Consider the following 19943-nt stretch of genomic DNA (forward strand, 5'->3'; position numbering starts at 1 on the left):
AACTTCATGATCTCATCCTTGACCTGCTTAATATAACAAAACACATCAAAATGCCAGCTAGGCTTTTCTCACAGTTTTGTTTGGGGTTTTTTTGTTTTGTTTTGTTGTTTTTTTTTTTTTCTCTGTACCAACTTAGTGAAAATGATCCCATACAGAGTTTTGCAGCCTGATAAGAAAAGCCACTGGACTTCTACAATTCAAAAGATGCTTTCCTGACACTGCTATATCCCCAGGCTTTGTCTTGTTTGAGAGATACAAAGTCTCAGTGGCAAGGTGCCTCTTCCTAAATGCTGTTGCTATCCAAATCCAGTAAGTGGAGAAACCTGTCGATATACATATGCTTTGAACACATGTGTGACTCACAAACAGCTTTTGAGCACAAAGCATCAAGAATCCACATGGGGAAGACCAGTGAGCAGTCGCTCTGCTAATGATTATTCATTGAATGTTTGAAGGAAAGGGCAGGGCAGGACAAGTCTAAGACATGAAAAATTAGTCAGGTTGGTCCTGAGAGATGCTCTACAAGCAGTAATTCTGTCGAATATCAGAAGTTCTGATTGTTCTTATTGTGGCAGATCTTATGCATTTTGTTTTCATATTGCTTGAGTGAATACTAAGTACTGATGTTTCCTTTGATCTCTTTTATAGAAATCCAAATATACTTGCATAACTTCCACTTGCAGGTTACTCCACTGTGATTCTTCTGTGTAGACTGATGCCACAAGTACTACTTCATCTTAGGTCATGGACTAGCGTGAAGCTGAATTCTTATAGCTCCACTGAATTCTTCCTGAGAAATAAGAAAAATAAATATAATTAGTGTTCTGTCACTGTGAGGGAGCAGTTTAAAGAGGAATGGAAGAGATGCTCCTAGTTGAAGAAGAGAAATTAGTCATTGGAAAGAAAAGTCTAGCATATTCCTCTGAATCCAGCAGTTGTAGGGGTACTAGAGTACTGGAGACATTTTTCTGGAGATGCCTTTTTCCCCATCAATGGGAAGGCTGTAGAGCAGAAAGTGTTCAATAGATATGCATCTGTTAATAAGCAAGCTTGCAAGACAAGAGTCTGTTACTCAGGCAAGAAAACATGAAAAACTGAAAGTGGGAAAGACTCTTTTCAACAGACCCCCACAGATGGGGATTAACCCAGAAAGCAGTTATCAGACAAGGTAGCTTTTGGAATTACAGGAAGTTTTCCTACCCATCCTTTGAGAAAAGTGCTACTCTGAATGGATTGTTGCATACAGTTGCTGACAAGAATTTAATTAACACATGCGACTTAAAAAGTAGTACCTGTCTTACAGTAGTTAAACTAAAGTAAAAAATGTTTTACATAATGCTAATGAAATGGTCATGTATGTAAAGGTAATGAAAATTAACATAGACCTTTTAAATCTTTTTGTAAGTTTCAAAAAATTTTAATGGGATGTTGCTCAAAATGCTGAAGAAAGAATTACTTGCTGATCTGTATATCAGCAAAAAGTAATTTCCTATAAAAATTATTGAAAAATTTGTAATCCATACCAGGTCAAAAATGCAGATTGTGATTTCTCCCCCTGCCAGCTCATGTCAGCAATTCAAAGGTTTAATTTAGGGAAACTGTTAAAAGCCTTGCTTATTTTATAACTCAGTTTTTATGTAAATTGACTGACTCCTTCAAAGCATGATCAAAGTTGCCCAGCGGCATTTAGAGAATTTATACATATTTATGTGTATGTGTGTGTGTGTGTAGTTGGTAAATGCATATTTAAACAGTTAATTTTCAAATTTGAAATGACCACTTCTGTCTTAAATTCTGATATGCATAATATGTTGGACAGAGATATTACCACAACTTCTGAGGATGCTAGCACAGAACAGCGTATTTTTTCTAGTTTTAGGGTACTTCAGCCAGACTACTCCCAACAACTTAAGCAGGTAAATGTGAAGGACTGTGTTGTAGCAATTTATTCATTTATGTCCATTCACTTTCTCATTTAAAGGGAAAAAAAAAAAAATGTTGACGGAACAACTATTCCTAATGACAAAATGTAAAATCGTTTCCTTAGCTAATGTAAAAATTGAAGGGAAGAGCACCTGAAGGTTTTTCTCTGAATTGACCAATTGGAGGTGGCTGTTCAGATTTGGGGTTTTTTAGGCAGAAGATGTGCAGAGTTATAATATCTTCTCAGGAGAGTGAGGTTTGAGTTATTTTTCTGATTTTGAAATGCTTTCTTACTCAGGATTATTGATGGGCATGATCTGCTACCTTTACTTCAAGGAAAAGTTACTCGATCTAGGCATGAATTTCTCTTCCATTACTGCAATGCATATTTAAATGCAGTGCGCTGGCATCCAGGAAACAGTAAGTAAACTTGCCTGTTCACATTTTGAATATTTAATATAATTTTTATTGCAGCTTGAAAAGAATCAGGAGGAAGCCTCGGGCTATAGTAACAAAAAAATTGTTTAAAATATCTAGCCTTTTTCCTTCTCTTTAACTTTTCTCTTTGCTATTACATGCCTATTCGCCATTTCACTGTTTGACGTTATTTTGTTATTATGCATTAATGTTAAATATCAATGCAATTCTGAGATCTATGGTATCTGAAAATGTCCTTTTTTTAAACCTTCCTGAGAGAGAGTCTGTGCAACAGAATAAAGTAGTCAAGGCTGACTCTTACATTGTCCTAAAAATGCACAGGTAATAGGATGGTTTGCTGAATAACAGCGCAAGTATGATGTCAGCCTGGCCATTTTTATTATTCAGATAACAAAACATAGAAGAATCACTGAGTCAGTCATAATTATCCAATGAATGAATATAGTATTAGAGAGTCCCGTTTCATGCTTTTTATGAATGACATAATTCTACTTTGTAGGCCAAGGAAAAAAGCATTTCTCACTGATTTGCTCTTTTTTAACTAACAGCTCGCTGTTTCTGGTAGCACCTTCCACATTAACCAAAGCATATTTTCCTTTCTATAAAAATCTCTGTGCTGAATGAAGTTAAACACACATTAGTCCCATCTCAGTTGACACTGAAAGTGATGACTTGTGTTACAGCTTCAAAAAGATGATCCAAGACAAGCTTTGCCTTAGAAATTTTTTATTTAAGTGTTTTGGGAAAGGACTTGTTTAGTATTTAGTATGCAAAGTTAAAGTATTTGGAAACTTTGTCTTCTTGGTCATCTGTAGGCTGACTCTCTACCTGTCTTGGACTTTAAACTAGGAAAAGGGAAAATATTACATATAATATTTATTTACCACTACCGTGCCTCTATGTCTTGCTCTAATAAATAATAAATAAATAATAAGGAATAAATAATCATAAGGAAGAACAAAGCAATCAGATCTAGGAGCATTTTGTATCTGGTGTTGGATGAAATTATTCTGCATCACAATGAGAGAAGTAGGCAGAGCTTCTCACAGTCAGAGAAGCTGTTTTTCTCAAACATACACCTTTACAAGGTGATATATCCCTTGTCTGAGGAAAGAGTCATCTTTGCTATTCAGTGAAGGGGAATGTGATGGGAAATGAATGGGAGCAACAATGAGGGGCTAATCTATTGTATTTACTTGATGAGCAACAGCAATATAGAGTGCAAGTCTTCCTTTCTCCAAGGCGTTCAAATGATAAAGCCCACTCAGGACCTGGCAATAACATTTTCATAACAGTGGGCTGGCTTTTGTACAGAAGGTTGTGGTGGTTTAATTCCAGATAGAAACAGCCTGACAGAGCCACTTTAACATGGTGGGACAGAAAAGAGAATCAGAAGGGTAGAAGTGAGAAGGTGAGAATACTCATGGGTTGAGATAAAGACAGTTTAATAGATAAAGAAAAAGCCACATGTGTCAGCAAAGCAAAACAAGGAATTAATTCATTATTTCCCATTAGCAGGCAGGTGTTCAGCCATTTCTGGGAAAGCTGGGCTCCATCACACATAGTGGTGACTTGGGAAAACAAATGCCATCACTTTGAATATTGCCCCTTCCTTCTTGTTTCTGCAGCTTTCTGTGCTGAGCATGAAGCCATTTGGTCTAGGATATGCGTTGGGTCAGTTGGAGTCAGCTGTCCCAGCAGTGCTTCCTCCTGTCAGAAGAAGATACTTAATAATCTTAAGGAGAGTCTTGAAGAGATATTCCTTATCAAAAAATATGAAAACTGGAAAAAAATGTCACCAAGGAATAGTTTTCTCTTTTTGTGTATTGTAAATGATCTTTTAGACCAGAAAAGACTTGGGTTATTCTTGATCTGTGCTGCATAGTTAACTAGGTTAACTACAGCTACTTTGGAATTCTGTAAAAACATTCTACCTGCAGATTAATAGAGCAGCTCTGCCTCCCACTCGACCTGAGGCTCAGTGAAAGAAACCATGACAGTGTGGGATGAAAACCCTCAGCCATGTTCAGCATCTTCTACACTTCTCTGGTAATGGGCCCTTGTAAGAAGAATCCAATTGTCCAACTAGACTGCTCATTCCTTTGTTAAACATGTAATTTCTATTAATTTCAAAGATGCACTTTTTGAAGAACAAAGCAACAACAGCTTAGAAGTGAAAGCTTGCAACCCAGGAAAATACGATTTATGTATTTATTGATTCAAGTACAAGGTAAAGGTACATATATTGTGTATATGCACTTATTAATGCATATATCATCAGATTTCTTACTATATTTATTTTCTGGGAAGCCTCAGTTTGCATGTCAGCTACAGCTTGCATATTTCACTATTTTTTTCTAGACACTCAAAGTTTCGGATTAGCTTTGATCCTCAGGAAAAATGCATATACCAAGAATTGTGAGGGAAGCAAAATTCTGCTTGGCTATTTGGTCCCTTTTTAACTCCATCACCCCACAGTTCCCTTAGTAGCTTCATCTTTGCCATTGTTAGATTTGCACTGTGCTTCAGTCCAAACCCCCTTTTTTGGTTTAATTTTTGACTCTTAGGTTATATATATGAAACAGGTAAATGTAGTGTATGTTAAATTCTTGGTAGTTGCACATCTTTCCCTTGCTTGCAAGATTCTAGTCTGACTTAAGCAGGCATGTTTCTCACATCATTCAGGGAAGGTCAGAAACTTCAGAGTGAACAATTACCATTTTGCATTTGTATATTTAGAGGCTAAGAGTTCCTCATAACCAAATCAATACACATCTTCATTAAGTTATATTAGTTAGGTCAGTTATTGCATTCACAATGTACTTTCCCCTTCATCAGTCCTTTGAAGGAGCATTTAGAGGATGTGTGCTATGCAATGATCTTCTCAAACAAGTCTTCAGAATTTTAACCTTGTGCTTTCTAGAGCATCATGAGGAAAATAATCTCTCTTTTTTTTTCTATTTTCCTCCTCTTTCTCAGCCACAGAAATAAGCTAACACCATTTTTTCTTCATGTCACTTTGACTCACATTTTACCTGATGCTAGAAAATAATGCACATAATTCTTCACATTCTGAATTTAAAAAAAAATAGAATGAAATATCAGGCAATTTTCTTCCACTCTCACAGATTTGTGCATGCTGATACTTCACAGAATCACAGAAGTACAGAATAAGCTGAGTTGGAAGGGACCCACAAGGATCATTGAGTCCAACTTGGAAACAGCCAAGACATATAGTCCTAGTCCTTAAAGGATGATTTCCTGTTATTTTGAAGCCTTATAACTATTTGTAATTAATTTAGCTGTTAAAAATACAGAGAGGAAGACATGCTAAAACTGTCCAAAAAGTACAGTGATTTCCCATTATCAGTATTTTTTCCACAGCTGCCTGGTATACTATAGAAGTACCAATGTATAAAACCAACACCTTTAGAAAAAAAACACTACATTTTTTTTCTTCCTAGTAAGGTGTAGTTACCTAGTTTTTTTAAAGCATTAAGTAATTTTTTTAATCATTAAGCATTTATATTGAAAATAAAACAGATGCCTTTACTTTCTTGAGCTGAGCCACCCAAAATTTTGTGTTGCTTTCTGTGGTGTATGTCAGATGATGCTTTGGCCTGTTTTAAGTCTGATCCCATGTTCTTCTGCTTGAGAAAGTTGACCAGTACTTTTGTATTTGCTAACATTATAATTTAGCATAGCTGAGTACTAAAAAACTACCAAGAGCACTGTCTCCAGAATATTACTGACGTATTAATCAATACTATTAAAAATGCATTGCTATGACAACTTAATTATAAGGGGAGAATTAATCAGATACAGAGCAAATCTACAGTTGAATGAAACTGCATCTTTCAGATTGCATGGATTGTGTGCAAAATTTTGATTTGATAAGGAGGAAATATATTGTAATGCTGTGTAATAAACATTGGGAAATACAATGCAATACAGTCTGCATTATATAGAAATCATTATCTTCACAGTATTTTGGTACTACTAATAAAAATATACTAATGTTTCTGATAAATGCTAGAGTGACTTTACTAGCAACACTTCACCTTTTCTATTTCAAAATTAATTTAGTTATTCAGTGGAATATGTCATTCAATAAACAAAAGAAAAGGAGGTTTCCTATGGCAGGTTCAATTGAAGCAGACTAGACTGCATAGCCAAATTAGCTTATCACACAAATATAATAACTTTTAAAGACACTAGAAATTCACTGGAAAGCTTTATATAGAAATTTCCCACTTTGCCTTACTTAACAAATAAGATACATTTCAATTAGTGTTTATACTGAGTTTCTTGAATGTTGTTATCTTCCTCAACTACTGAAATTATTTCAGTCAAATTCACCAACTAGGGATTTTTTCTGTAATATCACAGAATTCATAGCTACTCTGATTCCTGGCTGTTGCAATGTTCTCCAGCATCCAACAGTGGACATATTTTGAGTACACATATTTTGTTCTATGGCTAGGGGTTATAGGCTCTTCCTAGTCACAAATTTAGCCTCTTTCTATATTTTCAGCTGTTAAAGGTTAAAAACAAACAAAAAGTGAATGAGAGAGAAATATTTTGGTTTGCAGTTTTCAGACTGGATTTGTAGGATAAATTTACAAAATAGTGTTTTGGGGTTTTTAAGCAGTTCCTCCAGATTTAGTTTGACTAAAGGCATTAGAGTCATAATAAAGAGAGGACAAAGCATGAAAAATCTGCTCAGAAGGGTCATTTTGTAATGACTTCTGGTTTGGATAAGTGCAACCTTTCTTGTGAAATTGAGTTAAAATAAGACCTGTTTCTGAAGAAATTAAATATGAGGAATACCCTTCACTTTTCCTTGCCTCTCAAAAGCCCAATGCTATGTATGCCTTAAGAGGTAGTAAGAGTTACCTTATAAATTAAGAGGGCTTGTATTATTTATGGTGCCATTCTTAGCTTAATTTTTTGTAATATCACATTCAGTGTTAATAGTTAAAAACTGTAAAATGAATTCATATGCTTAAAATACTGGCTTGTGAGCACAATATTGTACTGAGAGGAAAAACACAGTAGTTGGAGTTAAGACAAGTAACAGAAACTGGAAAACTTCTATAAAGCTCTAGAACCAGCTTGAAATGTTTTTTTTACAGTCAAGTTCTCAGTGTGAGGGTAGGTGAATCTAGTGGTTGTCTCTAGCAAACAGAAATGCATTAATTTGTATATAAGGGAGATTTGGGTGTGTTGAGTGGTGCTAGAACACTTCTGTTTGAAAATGCCTGTCATTCCTTGTTTGGTTATCTTAGTGCATCTAAAAAATATAATTATCCAGACATCCACAAAGTAAATGAAAATTCTGTTTTCTTTGAATTAGAAAGTATAAGAGTTTTTCCTAAGTACTTGCTATTTTAAAGATCTCTCTTAATATTGCTTCTACTTTCTGAATATAAACAAGAAATTTCAAGCCATTCATTCTTTAAAGCCTAATAAGCTTCTTTTTTATTACTTTCTTGGTAATAAGAGGGGAAATTTTTCAGTGTGTTCTTTACCATAAGGTGAACAAATGCTACGGTAGCTTCATATGTAAGATGTGGGATGTGCTTGTCACACATGGTAGAGCCATTGGCAGAACCCATACCTTTGCCTAACTTTTTCTTATTCTTTTTGCTTGCTTCCCTGAGGAACTTTTTCCGTTTATGGTTTATTTGCCTTCTCTGTGGGGAACAAAGGACTTAGAAGATGTTGTTACAGATTAATAAAGACTCACATTGACCCTGAGAATGCCAACAGTTATAGTTGCTTTCGTTGCTTAACAGTACAAAGGAAGGTAAATTTAATAGAAGCTTGATCCACAACTTTCTTCTTTTGCACAACATCTTCAAAGGAGAGATACTACCATGTGATTTTCACTGCTGTCAAGGAAACATTTTGTTTTCTTTCAAAGGAACATAATTTTTTTTTTGTCAAATCTTATCACACCAACCTCCTATCTTAGAAAATAAGAGATGAGAAAGGATAAAACAGAAAGAATAAACATTTAAAGGAGTAAAACTTTCCTATTGTCACAAAAATTTTAGATTTCTAGCTAGAAGGAATAAACTTTTTTAGTTGTAGTAAAATCGATGCAGGAATGCTTTTGTTTTAGAGGGGTGTTCCCCCAGTGAAAGACCATGGTAAATGTCCTTCGACAGTGACATTATAAACACAGACTTTCAGTGATCAGGTCAGAGTACTTTTTCTTCATATAAAAATAGAAACCGTAACATACTGCTCTATTGAATTCAAAATATCCTGACCAAAATTAGCAATGTTTTTAGTGAACATGGAGAGGTTGACGGGTTTCAGTGATCATATAAAGGCAAAGGCATTTAAAGTAGATAACTCAGTGCTATTTAAACTTCAGCTTTAATCGTTTGCTGTCAGATATTTTGTCATGCAGTTGTGACAAAGAAAAACAAAAATTTTACAAAAGAAAAATTTTAACAGATTTTTCCTCTGTGCTCTACAGCTAACACTTAAATAGAAAAAGGTATCTGAGTTAGAGCAACTGTCTAATATTTTTAATTTACTTATAAATTTAGCAGTAGTCAAAACAAATATGAATAACAACAGCCACATAAAAGACTAGGTAAAAATGCACTGCAACTTTCAGAAATTAATTTCATCATTCCAAATACCATTAAAAATGAGTCTTTAACAATATCTAGAGCATTACACTTCCAAAAACATCTTTACTTCAATGTTGGATTTGAGCCTGCAGCATTTTGCATGTTGCATTCAGAACATAGCGCTGATTCATCCTAATTTTAAAATCAGATTCAAATGGCATATGTTGTCTTAGGCAATGTTCTTCAAGGGAAGTAGTTAATGCATGCACAGCCCACATGGAGTATTTTGTGTGCCACAGCCTCTAACATCATATTATTAGTCTTAGAAAATAAAGCAAAGTATCTGTTTATTAGAGAAATTCCCTGGAAACTTGACTGTCAAGAGCAAGGTGACTTCCCAGTATGCCATAAAAGACCCTGCCATGAAATGCCAAAGAAATAAATGTAGAAGAAAACAGTGAATGGTTGAAGCCTAAGTGCACTTGGGCAATACTGTGGTGGAGGCCAGTGTGCATCTGTGGATGATGTGGACTCTGTACCGTGTAGTTGCTTCTAAATTTAAGTACTGATCAGTACTTTGGACAGAGAGCACAACCAGAATTACTCAATAATCAGTGAAACTGTTCTCAGCCTGAAAAAAAGCTCACATCTCAGTAAAAAGAGTGATCTTTCTATTGCTTTCAGACAATTTTATGTGGTCTCAAAATATCAGAGGGTGCATAACACATTGCATTTTTCAAGTATCTTTTCTTAAGGCATCCATAGTTTCCTAAAACTAGAAGTAGGGGGTTAAAAATCCCACAGCAAAATACCAAACAGCTTTCTATAATTTGTTACTTGTTTTGTTGTTCTTACTACAGAGGTTTTGTGGTGGATATGTATGAAAGCTTTTTGAAACGAAAGAGACTACATTTCATGTATAGTTTTTTATCTTAGTTCTTTCAATAACCTCCTAGTAGCAATGCAAATTAGGTGAAATAGTATAGAATAAGTCCCTACACATTGTGACATTTTTTCAGATTTATTCAAAGTTTTACCCCCAAATTTATTGAAAATAAGTCTTCAGATGCAGTTCACTCATATTCAGAAGAATTTTATGGTCTCATGGTTGTGGGACTCGAAGGCAAACATTTCTGAGACTCACTCAGTCCTCTTCCAGATTGGTATTTTAAAGCAAAATAGGTTTCTAGCATTCAAAGTACAAAGGGGAAGTTAGAAATCATGGTTCACGCACAACATTAAAAGTCAACAAGACGATAAAACCTCAATAATGATCATGATAATTTAGCACTTAGAATTAGCACTAGTGCAATAAAGAATGGGTGACCCTTTTAGTATTAAGAAATATTAGTTACCCTTAAGATAATTTTGTCATTACCAAGTGTGTGCTAATTTTTCATGTACAACCTGTTACCTGTCTGTTGGACATTAATTTTTAAATGCTATTATATCATAGAAGCAAGATTTCAATCATCTCACTAGCTCAGTGAGAAGAGTAGAGGCTTCAAGACTCCATAGAATCTTCAAGATGAACTTAATTATATTGTCTGGGCTCTCTTCAAGGTCGTAGGATATTTTACAGGCAGCTTTTCATTCTGTAAGTCTTTCTGTATGGTTCTGTTTGGTGACAAATGGAGACTGAATCTCACTCCTAAAAGCTTGTAATTACCTTAGCATTAGTTCATATCCTTAAAAGCAAAACTACTTAGTCAGCAAAGCTTTATAGTTTGAGCTTAAAACCAGTGTCTTGATCTACTGTGTTGTTAATAATTCCAGTTTCAATTCTTCACTTTAGCTCTTCACAGAATTGCAATTTTAGAAGGTTTTAGTTGATTCACAATTTTTTTTTTTTAAACAAAGTTCCCCTCCCATCCCTACCCAATGCCAAGCTCTAAATACTTTATTATCTTCCAAAAGCCAGCATGGGAAGAATTAATTAATCATTTAGTGGAGCTGCTAAAACTGTACCATGATACATAAGCACCAAGTTAATTAGAGAGAGGGATTAATAAAGTATAAATGGTTTCATGAAGATTTTGACTTTAGCACTACAAAAGCATAAGACTGAAATATTAGGCAAGAAGGTGTGAGTAAATAAATCTACCTGAGTGAAGAATTACTTATTCTCTTGTCCCAGTTTGAGACAAATTCAAAGGAATGTCCAAAATGAACATTCTCTGATAGAAGGCAGGTTACAGCCATCCCTCTACCACCCAAGTTCAGAAAGAATTTTCCTCAGAGGAAAGTGAAAAAAACCCTATTTATTTAACAAGCAAAAGTGCACACAGGCACGGGAAAAAAAGGATAATGCTAAATAATGAAACCTCTCACTATGGAGAGAACCTGGGTAGATTTCAGTCCTTTGTGGGTGTGGCTTTCTCCTCTCCAGAGCTGGGGTTTGGTGTGGGTCCCTCCAGGCCTCGGTGGAAAGGCCTCCCAAGGCCTCTGGTGTTCTGAACAGTTCCAGAAGAGAAGAAGAAGCCAAAGTCCCAGGGCTCCGTACTTTAGCTAATGAACAAGAAACGAGCTAAAAAGCAAAAGGAATGTAACTCTCTTCCCTGCTGCAGAAGTGGAGGTGCTGGGCAGGAGAAGCCAGCGAGCTTATCTGTGTTTTGAACACAGCGCCAAACAAATTCCACTGGCTCTCCCCCCTCTAACTTAAAGCTACAGAAAGGCACAGGGTTCATGTCTGGCATAGGGCAGACGATAGGGAATACAGTATCATACAGTCACCCCAGGACATCTCTGAAAATGGTGTCTCAAAACTCTGGAATTTCTTTTGAATGCACTTTTCTCTAGTTCTAGAATGTTCTGGGAAACATTAAAATTAGGACTCATTAGTTCTTCGTGACCACGGTGTCTTAGAACTGCAAATCCTTTAGTTCCATCAGGGTCCAAGTCCACTTTATCCCACAGCTGGTCATGGAGGCACTTTCATGCACTTTCTCTACTTCTTCATCTCTCAAATTATCCCAAACTTCAGTCTAGCAATGGGAATTTGTTACAACTACGCTGCTGTTTGCTCTTGATCAGCTGTTAACATTTTTGTCTCAGACATGGTTAAGTTGCTTTGCAGAAAAATGCAATTCCTGTCTGTTGTATGTAGACTGTGGATTTTAAGGCATTGATATAAAAATGGAATTTGCTGTGCTGTAGTATATCCCTCTCTGTTTTATGCAGCATACCTAAATTAGAAGCTAAAACAATTCTTTTTAAAGATATATATATCTGCATCAGGTGCTCTATATAATAGTTTTATTGTCTGATTTCTCTATTGCCTGATTATGTGTAATACTCAAACATAATTTTGATGCATAAATGTTGTATAAAAGTTCAAAGTGATTACTTTCACCCATAGAGGATGATACTGATAGCTTTATAAATACTGAATGGTGTATTGCTTGTAGTATTTTTAGTTGGAAATGATTTTTTGACTCTGAAAAACAGTGCAATTGTTATTAAAACAAATTTTCAGCTGTAGCCAGAGGCTCTAGGACCACATACCTTTATGATTCAGAAACAACTGTAGCTCTTGCACATTCAGGTCAGTTTTCAAAAAGCAAATTACAAGAAAGCCAGAGATTAAACAAAACTTATCTTCCAGAGGAAATCAGTTTCATCAGTGAGGAGTATTGGTATGTATGCTGTTGAAGGCATGAGCTTATGTGCAAGTATGAGGAGAAATACAAGATGACTTGAATTATGCTGTGAGATGGAAGTTTTGCCTTAAAGTTTGAAATTTGCTAAAAAACCTAAATATCATATGGAAGATTTTATCCTAACAGAGCTGATCAGAATAAGAAGACCAAAGGTAGAATCAAGAAAATAAGGGAGAGAAAGAAATGTAACTATTAGTCATGCTGAAACTGAGGGTTTCTATAGCTGACTTTTTTTCAAAACAAATACAGAAAGCATGTAGAATTTCTTTGGAGTCCTATTTGCAATGGTCATTTTTAAACCTTGAAGGAAGACTTCAGGACCTCATACATTATTTTGATTTTCATTCTCTAATTTTAAGTTTTGAGTAAGGAAAAGATTAGTAATCTGATGCATTCTTTAATGGTAGAAAATACATTATGTGACTTTAAATAGGGATTATAATAAAACTAAATCCATTACGAAAAATGAATTATATATGATACTTGAAATATTTGAATTATGATATTTTAATTTATCAAAATTAGCAAAAATGACCAGTTTTTATTACAACTAAATTTATTCTACTGGATATCATACTTTGACAGTTTTGAGGTTTATCCTGAAAATCTTGCAAAGTGCATTAATAAGCTTATCTTAGCACACGAGTAAGTACAGAACACAAATGTCTCAGTTCAGTTTCACGGTCAATGGAACCATAATCAGTCAGTAGACAGAAAAGCAACTGGGAATTGCAAAACATTGTACAAGAATACATGTTGTTTTCTCATATGCTTCAGTTCATTCAGCTCTGCTTGAGTGGAGCTGTTGGGTTATTTAGAAGTTCTGGTGATCTCAAGAATGCCAAGTAGCTCCAAACACCAGGACTGTGTTGTGGCAACAGAAGTCTGTCCTAGAAAACCATGCTGGTATTTATAGAGTCGTTGTAATAATCAAGGGAAAGGTGCTGAGAAATGCTTTAACTGGATTTGGGAACATGATACTAAGTAGATTATACAAAGCCTGTACCTCCTGATCATTATCAAAGGCCTCTTTTCTCCCTGCTTTTATATGCCAAAATATTTGAGGTCTCCAGTTAGGAAGTGTTAAATACCTACCAGTGCTTTTGAATAGCAATGACTACTGATTTTTGAAAAAAATTAACCAAACCATGCCAAACCAAAACAATAACCCTGAACTAAGTTCTGAGAAGTATATTTGAATGCTTAGCAACTAGCAGGTGGAACTTAAAAAAGTAAAAGTGCCACTTGTATTTCAGAAAATATTTTCGAGTACATATCTTTCGAAGCATTTAATCCATGAGAAGTGTTTGTACTTGGAAGACAGAAAATGTGAAAAAATCAACATCACTCTCTTTAACACAGCTTAAATGTGAAAAAGTTATATATTTTTATCTCTTAATCAAGAAAATTAAGTATAAATTATTTGACTGTTGTAAAGTGTTATTCCATTAGTGGGTATTTTTCAAACTAAGATGTTGGCAAATGATTACAAGGACAATGCCTACATGTCAAGCTTGATAAATCTGTGTTATTACCATAGCATGGAAGAGTCAGAAAGGGGTTTCTACCTCATTAACATGTAAACCTCAGAGCTGGGCTGAGCCTGTCAATGCAGTCTCTGCCTGGACACACAAGAACAGCTCCTATGATAATTATACTCGGTCTTTTCTAACCAATTTCAAGCAATTTGTTCTCTTTGTGGACCAATTGACCTCAGATATATTCTTATCACACTGCATTGTTAGGTTTTGTATTACAGTTGCTACATACTTGCAAAAGGTGTGTGAGGACACATTGTGTCTCAGGGATGTAGAGGAGAACCTTTAGGAAGGCTTAAACTATGTGCATTCTTGCACAGCTGCACGGCTGTGTAATATGTCTGTACATGGCCATCTTATTCCTCCTGTAAGTTTTGATCTGGTTTTGGGGAGCTAGTTGTGAAAGCAGATAACCTTTTTTATACTTAACTTTTTGGTCTTTTTATGTTTGATAGGTGAGTAGTGATCCAAAGTTCTGAAGTTAAAACTAGACAGACCCATAAGATTCAGCAGGACAGGCAAAGCTGTCAAGGTGAGGGTGAAGATCTGGATGACAGGTAAATTGTTCAGCAGGTCTATCTGCCTGGCTTGACTACCATTTGAATGCCCTTTGGTTGGAAGATTTCCTATCCTCTAATCCTAACTGAATTTCAGGTTCCTTTTTATGTCTACAGAGTCTAAATGCCAAGCCCTCAGTTAGGAATTCCCACTGGGTATCAGTAAAGAGTTTAAGAAAGAGTTTAAGCTTGGACATGTTCAGGGTGAATGACAGCTAGTTAGAGACTTCTTTGGAAATGTAAGAGAAATTGTGCTTTAATTAATCACAACATGAAACTGAGGTTTACATCTGTCAGTGTGCGGTGCACTATAGTATGAAGGAAGGATTACTGCAAACCACTGCTGAATGCTAAACCAAACCTGGTTTACAGCTGAAAATCATTCATGTAATCAATTTTCTTTTCCATTGCAATGGATGAGGAATTTGTGTAAGGTTATTTGCCTTGTGAAGAATACCATAAAAATTCTTAGAAGGGGCCATGATAGTGAATAAAATAGAAAAACATTTCCTAGTCTTTCCTGTTGCCATTAGTATTGTCATAGATTTTATAAGGAGTACTTTGACAAATAAACCACCTAAAATTGAGAGATGGAGGCCGAGTTTGCAGAACTATGAATTAAAAATTTAATGTAAGATTCAACAGTCCAAAAACAACTACCAGTATGCAGATGTTTCTATTTCACAATATCCTGTCATCACTCTTAACTGCAGTGAGGATGGAAGGCATATATAAAATTTATATCTGGCATGTCGTGCCAAAAGCACTTTCAGTCGTTTTGAGAAAGTACAATGTGTAACTGAATTACTTCAGAATGCAAACAGTTTTATATTCTATTTATTTATATCACTTCTTAAAAAAGGGGTTAGAGCCCTTAGAGAAAACCATAATATATGGCAACATACTCTTAGACCAATAAAAAGTTGTAGAATTTCATGCTCAAGGATAAAGCTCTCTTTGTTTAACTTGTCTTTGCAATTGTCTTGCTTAACATATCTTGGACCTCACAGTGCCACAAGAAATAATAGTAGGTGTTGGCTTAACTTTATGAGATAAGTGCCCTCTTCAAAAGATACTTTGAGACTAGTTAAAATTATTACATTGAATTATATAGTTAGTTAACAATAAAAGATCAAGCCAAAGGGAACAAACATGGTCTCTACCACCTTATTCACAGCAGTGGTCTACCTACCATCCTTCAGCTGTGCTCCAGAAACTGGAGGGAAAATACCCCACCAGTATTCCTTTTGCCACTTATGTCATCAAAATCCCTTTCCCTTCATGACCCATGAAAATGATTGGGTAGAAATTTTAAGTCAGTTTTAGGAGAGATATCAAACACTGCCTGAAGTTCTAGCATTTTTGTCTTTTTTACACAAAAATCTGTAAGAAAATACAGCACAGAGAATTAGGGACAATGACTGGAGTTCCCGAGGTCCATTGCTGCATTCTTCTAATTTGAGATGAACTCACTCCATAGCTGATTACATCTCAGCTGAGCACTCTGGCATTGTGTAGGACTATCCTATGCTTATGAATCTCCCTAGGAGGCCCAAGAGCTGGAAAGGGCTTTGTTCAAATGCTGCACCCAGGTCCACACATCACATAGCTCAAAACCACCTGGATTTACCTGGATATATTAAGTAGTATGCCATGTATACATATACATGTATATGGCAGAAGAAGAAAAGGCAACAAGATACTACCACTGAGATTCTGAGTAACTGAGGAATTTATGTTTGGAGGTAGGGGATGTTGCTACTCAGACATGAGTTTAATCTTCAGGGAGGTAAGATGTGAATACTGAACACTGATTTTTCTACAAGGTACAGCTGTCCAGTGAACAGGACAGTTTGACTTGGTAAAACTTGATTCAGGTTGCTTCTTCCTACAGACCTTGAGACAATATTAAATAAATTCTTCACACTATATCCATTAATATATATGAGTGTTGCAAAGAAATAAAACAGTTTTTATTAACTATTTTATTAAGCAAGAGCACAGATGGCCAAAAAATAATTTACTCATTATTTTTCATCACATAGTTTGAAGTAGGAGATTTGATGGAAGTTGAGCAGCATATATATAGATCCTTGCTTAAACAATTAGTTAAGCACACAGCAGCTTCAGTCATAGAATACATTGTACTTTGCTAAATTTAAGCATGGGGTTATTATTTGTATTCTTAAGCTAATGTAAAAATACTTTGTTGAATGGAAAGCAAACAAGATTAAATCATCAGTAAATTCACAGGGATTTTAACATTCACTTCAGTGCACCACAACTCTACAAAAGGTGTAGAAATGGAATTTAGAATAGACAATGCAACAGGTAGTTGGGGGATGGGGCAAACATCAAAAATGAACTGTGAGACAGTCATCTACACCAAAATCCTTACTTAAACTTCAGAAAAAAGTTTGTAAAGGATTTGTATTTGAAAAAGTTAGTAGATAAAACACTAAGTGAAAGGAGCATGCCAATAAAATGTCTTTGTCTTCTGCAATAAAGGAAATGAATGATAGCAGCACAAAAGTTACAATTGAAGACACCATACATCAAGAGAGCTCTTAGAAAATACATTGTGGAGAACAATTGTGCAGTGGCAGGGGGATGAATTAGATGACAAAAAGAAACTTCACTTGAAATACCTGGAATGAGATTTTGTTCTTATTTTCTACAACTGGAACAGAAGAAACAGTACATTTATATGAGCAAGATACAGCATCTCATAGGCAGTGTTGATGTAGATGTACTGTAGTTAGTGACTATATTTCAAAGATCATTGAATGATCATTAGGGATAAGTAAGACTCATTTAAAAAAAAGTATGCAGAAGTAACATATATGAACAAGGAAGGCAAACCTCTCTATTTTCTGGCCATGTCAGTGAAATATGTGGGTTTTACATGTACTTGAGAGGAGGAAATTTTTAACACCCTATGGATGAACACTGTGGGACTTTCATAAGGAATAGCACCTTGTAGATAGGTATTTGATCTTAAAAACAAAATTGAGGATACAGTAGAGAGTACTGGAGAGACAAGTTCAGCTTTCTAACTTGGGATGACACTTCACCCTGAAGGTGATTCCAACAGAACTGTGAGTGACCCCAGCACTGACAGTGGCTTTACTGACAGACCAATGTCTTCCAGCAACTGAGCAGAATGAGCAGAGCTGGGTGCTGGTAAAGGCTACACAACAGCCCCAGTCCTGGCAGAGTGGTGAGTCAAATTCAAGGTCCACCCAGAGAGTTTGGTCAGGAACAGGAGAAGACGAGAGCACAGACAGAGCTGGAAGAAAGGCTGTAACATAGGAACATCCAGAGACAGGGCTGGGAACTGGCCACTGCTGCACCACTCAGGCAGGGAGTGATGGCCTTGGGCTGAGCTGAAATGGGAATCCTGGTCCATGGGCAGAGTGCATGGATGAGGGCCCACCTGAGCAGGTGGGGCTGGGGCACCACCTGATCCAGCTGAGGGCTGGGCAGGTCCAGTGAGGCTTTTTGATGGCCTCAAGACTCTTGACACCTTGGTTTTTTAGCAGACTCTGAGGATGGTGATGACAACATGTACATGTCTACAGTGTAGTAGACACCTACAGCTGAGCTAACCTGGTGAGAGCAAATCACTCTAATCAAAAGAGAAACAAGCAGAGCTCTTCTCACCCTAAACACCTCTAACAAAGTTAAAAAGCAGATAAGTATAGGCTGATAACTAACTTACATGAAGACCTGCAAGTTGCTTGCAGTGATCCAAAATTAGGTGAGGTGACCAGATTGCCAGATTGAATACTGTAGCAGTAGCAGCAAAGTGATGAGCAATAAATTCTATTTAGTAACATGAATTTAAAACTGGAGATGCCCTGCTACCTTTTTCACAGTCTGAAAAACAGTATTATTGCGCTAAGTGACAGGAAGAACACTGTGAGAGTATTTTGAAGTTGACTGGGAATTTTAGACTCGAGGAATTTATTTAGTGTAACTTTTAAATCAGCAGAGGTTCAAAAAAGGACCTGTCTACAAATACAGATAAATAAGATAGCCATTAGAATGTGCAATAAAATGCAAATAGTGAATTGGTTTTGGATCACAAAGCAGCATTTTATACATGCATTAGTGTAATAAAAGAACTGACAAGAATGGTCAGAAAAATAATAAAATGCAAATCCTGACTTAAGTGGCACTGTCATAAATATCTTTAAAATCTAACTAAGAAAGTGCCACTCACTTTGCTTGTTGAATTTTCCTTTTAACATAAGACTAAAACAGTAATTTACATTGTCTGTTAGCTATCAGCTCTCTGAGAATCTTTTTACTCTTTCTCACAGGTGGTGTCAGTGATGGGGCAGGTCTTATTGTGGAGGCAAAGGTGTCCCTCCACAAAAACACTTTAAAAAACTTCATTGTCTCATTAAACCTCATTCTTTGTCACCAGACTTCGTCTTAATAGCAACACACAGTGGCAAAGTAATCTATCAAAGAAGTTGCACGAAAACTTGCAATAAATACAAAGTTTCCATAAATAAATAGACATATCTTTTACCGATATTTAGACATTTGCATGTTACAGTTTACAGAAAAGTTATTATATCAAAAAGAAGTATCTTTTTGCTTTGCATGAAACATCTGAATCACTTATTACTGTTTCCTGCTGTCATTCATTGCAACCTTTTCATCTGATTACTGAAGTTATTTTGTTTCCCTGCTTCCTAACTTGCCTTATGAACATCATCTTCACTCCATGTTTCCCCCGCTTGTTTTTTTTCCCCGGTCTCTACCTGACCTTCCCCATGTCATGGAGGTACAATCAAGAAAATCTTCCAAAAATCTCAAATTATCTCCCAAAACCCTTCTGTATGTTCAGTGTTTCAACCACAGCACTGGAGGAAGCAAACCAAGCATCAAGTGTCATTTACCTAAACTATCTCATTAAGAATTTTAATTTGCTATTTTGAGCCTTATATCAGAGCAGCTACAGTTGAATTTGGGTGACACAGTTATGGACATATGATTTGATAAGTGTGAAATAACATGACTGTCAAAGGAGAGAAGAGCATTTCTAGCATGAACAGACACCACGAAATGGTTTTTATCAAGCTCAAGAAAATTGACCTAATCATCTGATACACATTTCTGCTCACAATATTTTAGGTAGGAAAGTGTTCCCCCTGACAAGCATGACAAATACTGTTACAGTATTTTCTTGCCTTTGCTCTGCTCTGTGTCAGTGGCAGCAGAGTT

At 35.9% G+C, this 19943-nt stretch overlaps 1 protein-coding gene across 1 annotated transcript in view; it reads left to right on the forward strand.

Moving 5' to 3' along the window:
• The window catches only part of STS (steroid sulfatase), a gene marked incomplete at both ends in the record, with an annotated part of 123621 nt that overhangs the window by 74426 nt on the left and 29252 nt on the right, over positions 1-19943 (forward strand). The window contains 1 exon segment of the mRNA XM_082278171.1: positions 2222-2343. Within this exon segment, the coding sequence (XP_082134297.1) occupies positions 2222-2343 (122 nt within the window).

The sequence above is a fragment of the Coloeus monedula genome (assembly GCF_965178545.1).
Source record: "Coloeus monedula genome assembly, chromosome: 3".
NCBI classification, from domain to species: Eukaryota; Metazoa; Chordata; class Aves; order Passeriformes; family Corvidae; genus Coloeus; species Coloeus monedula.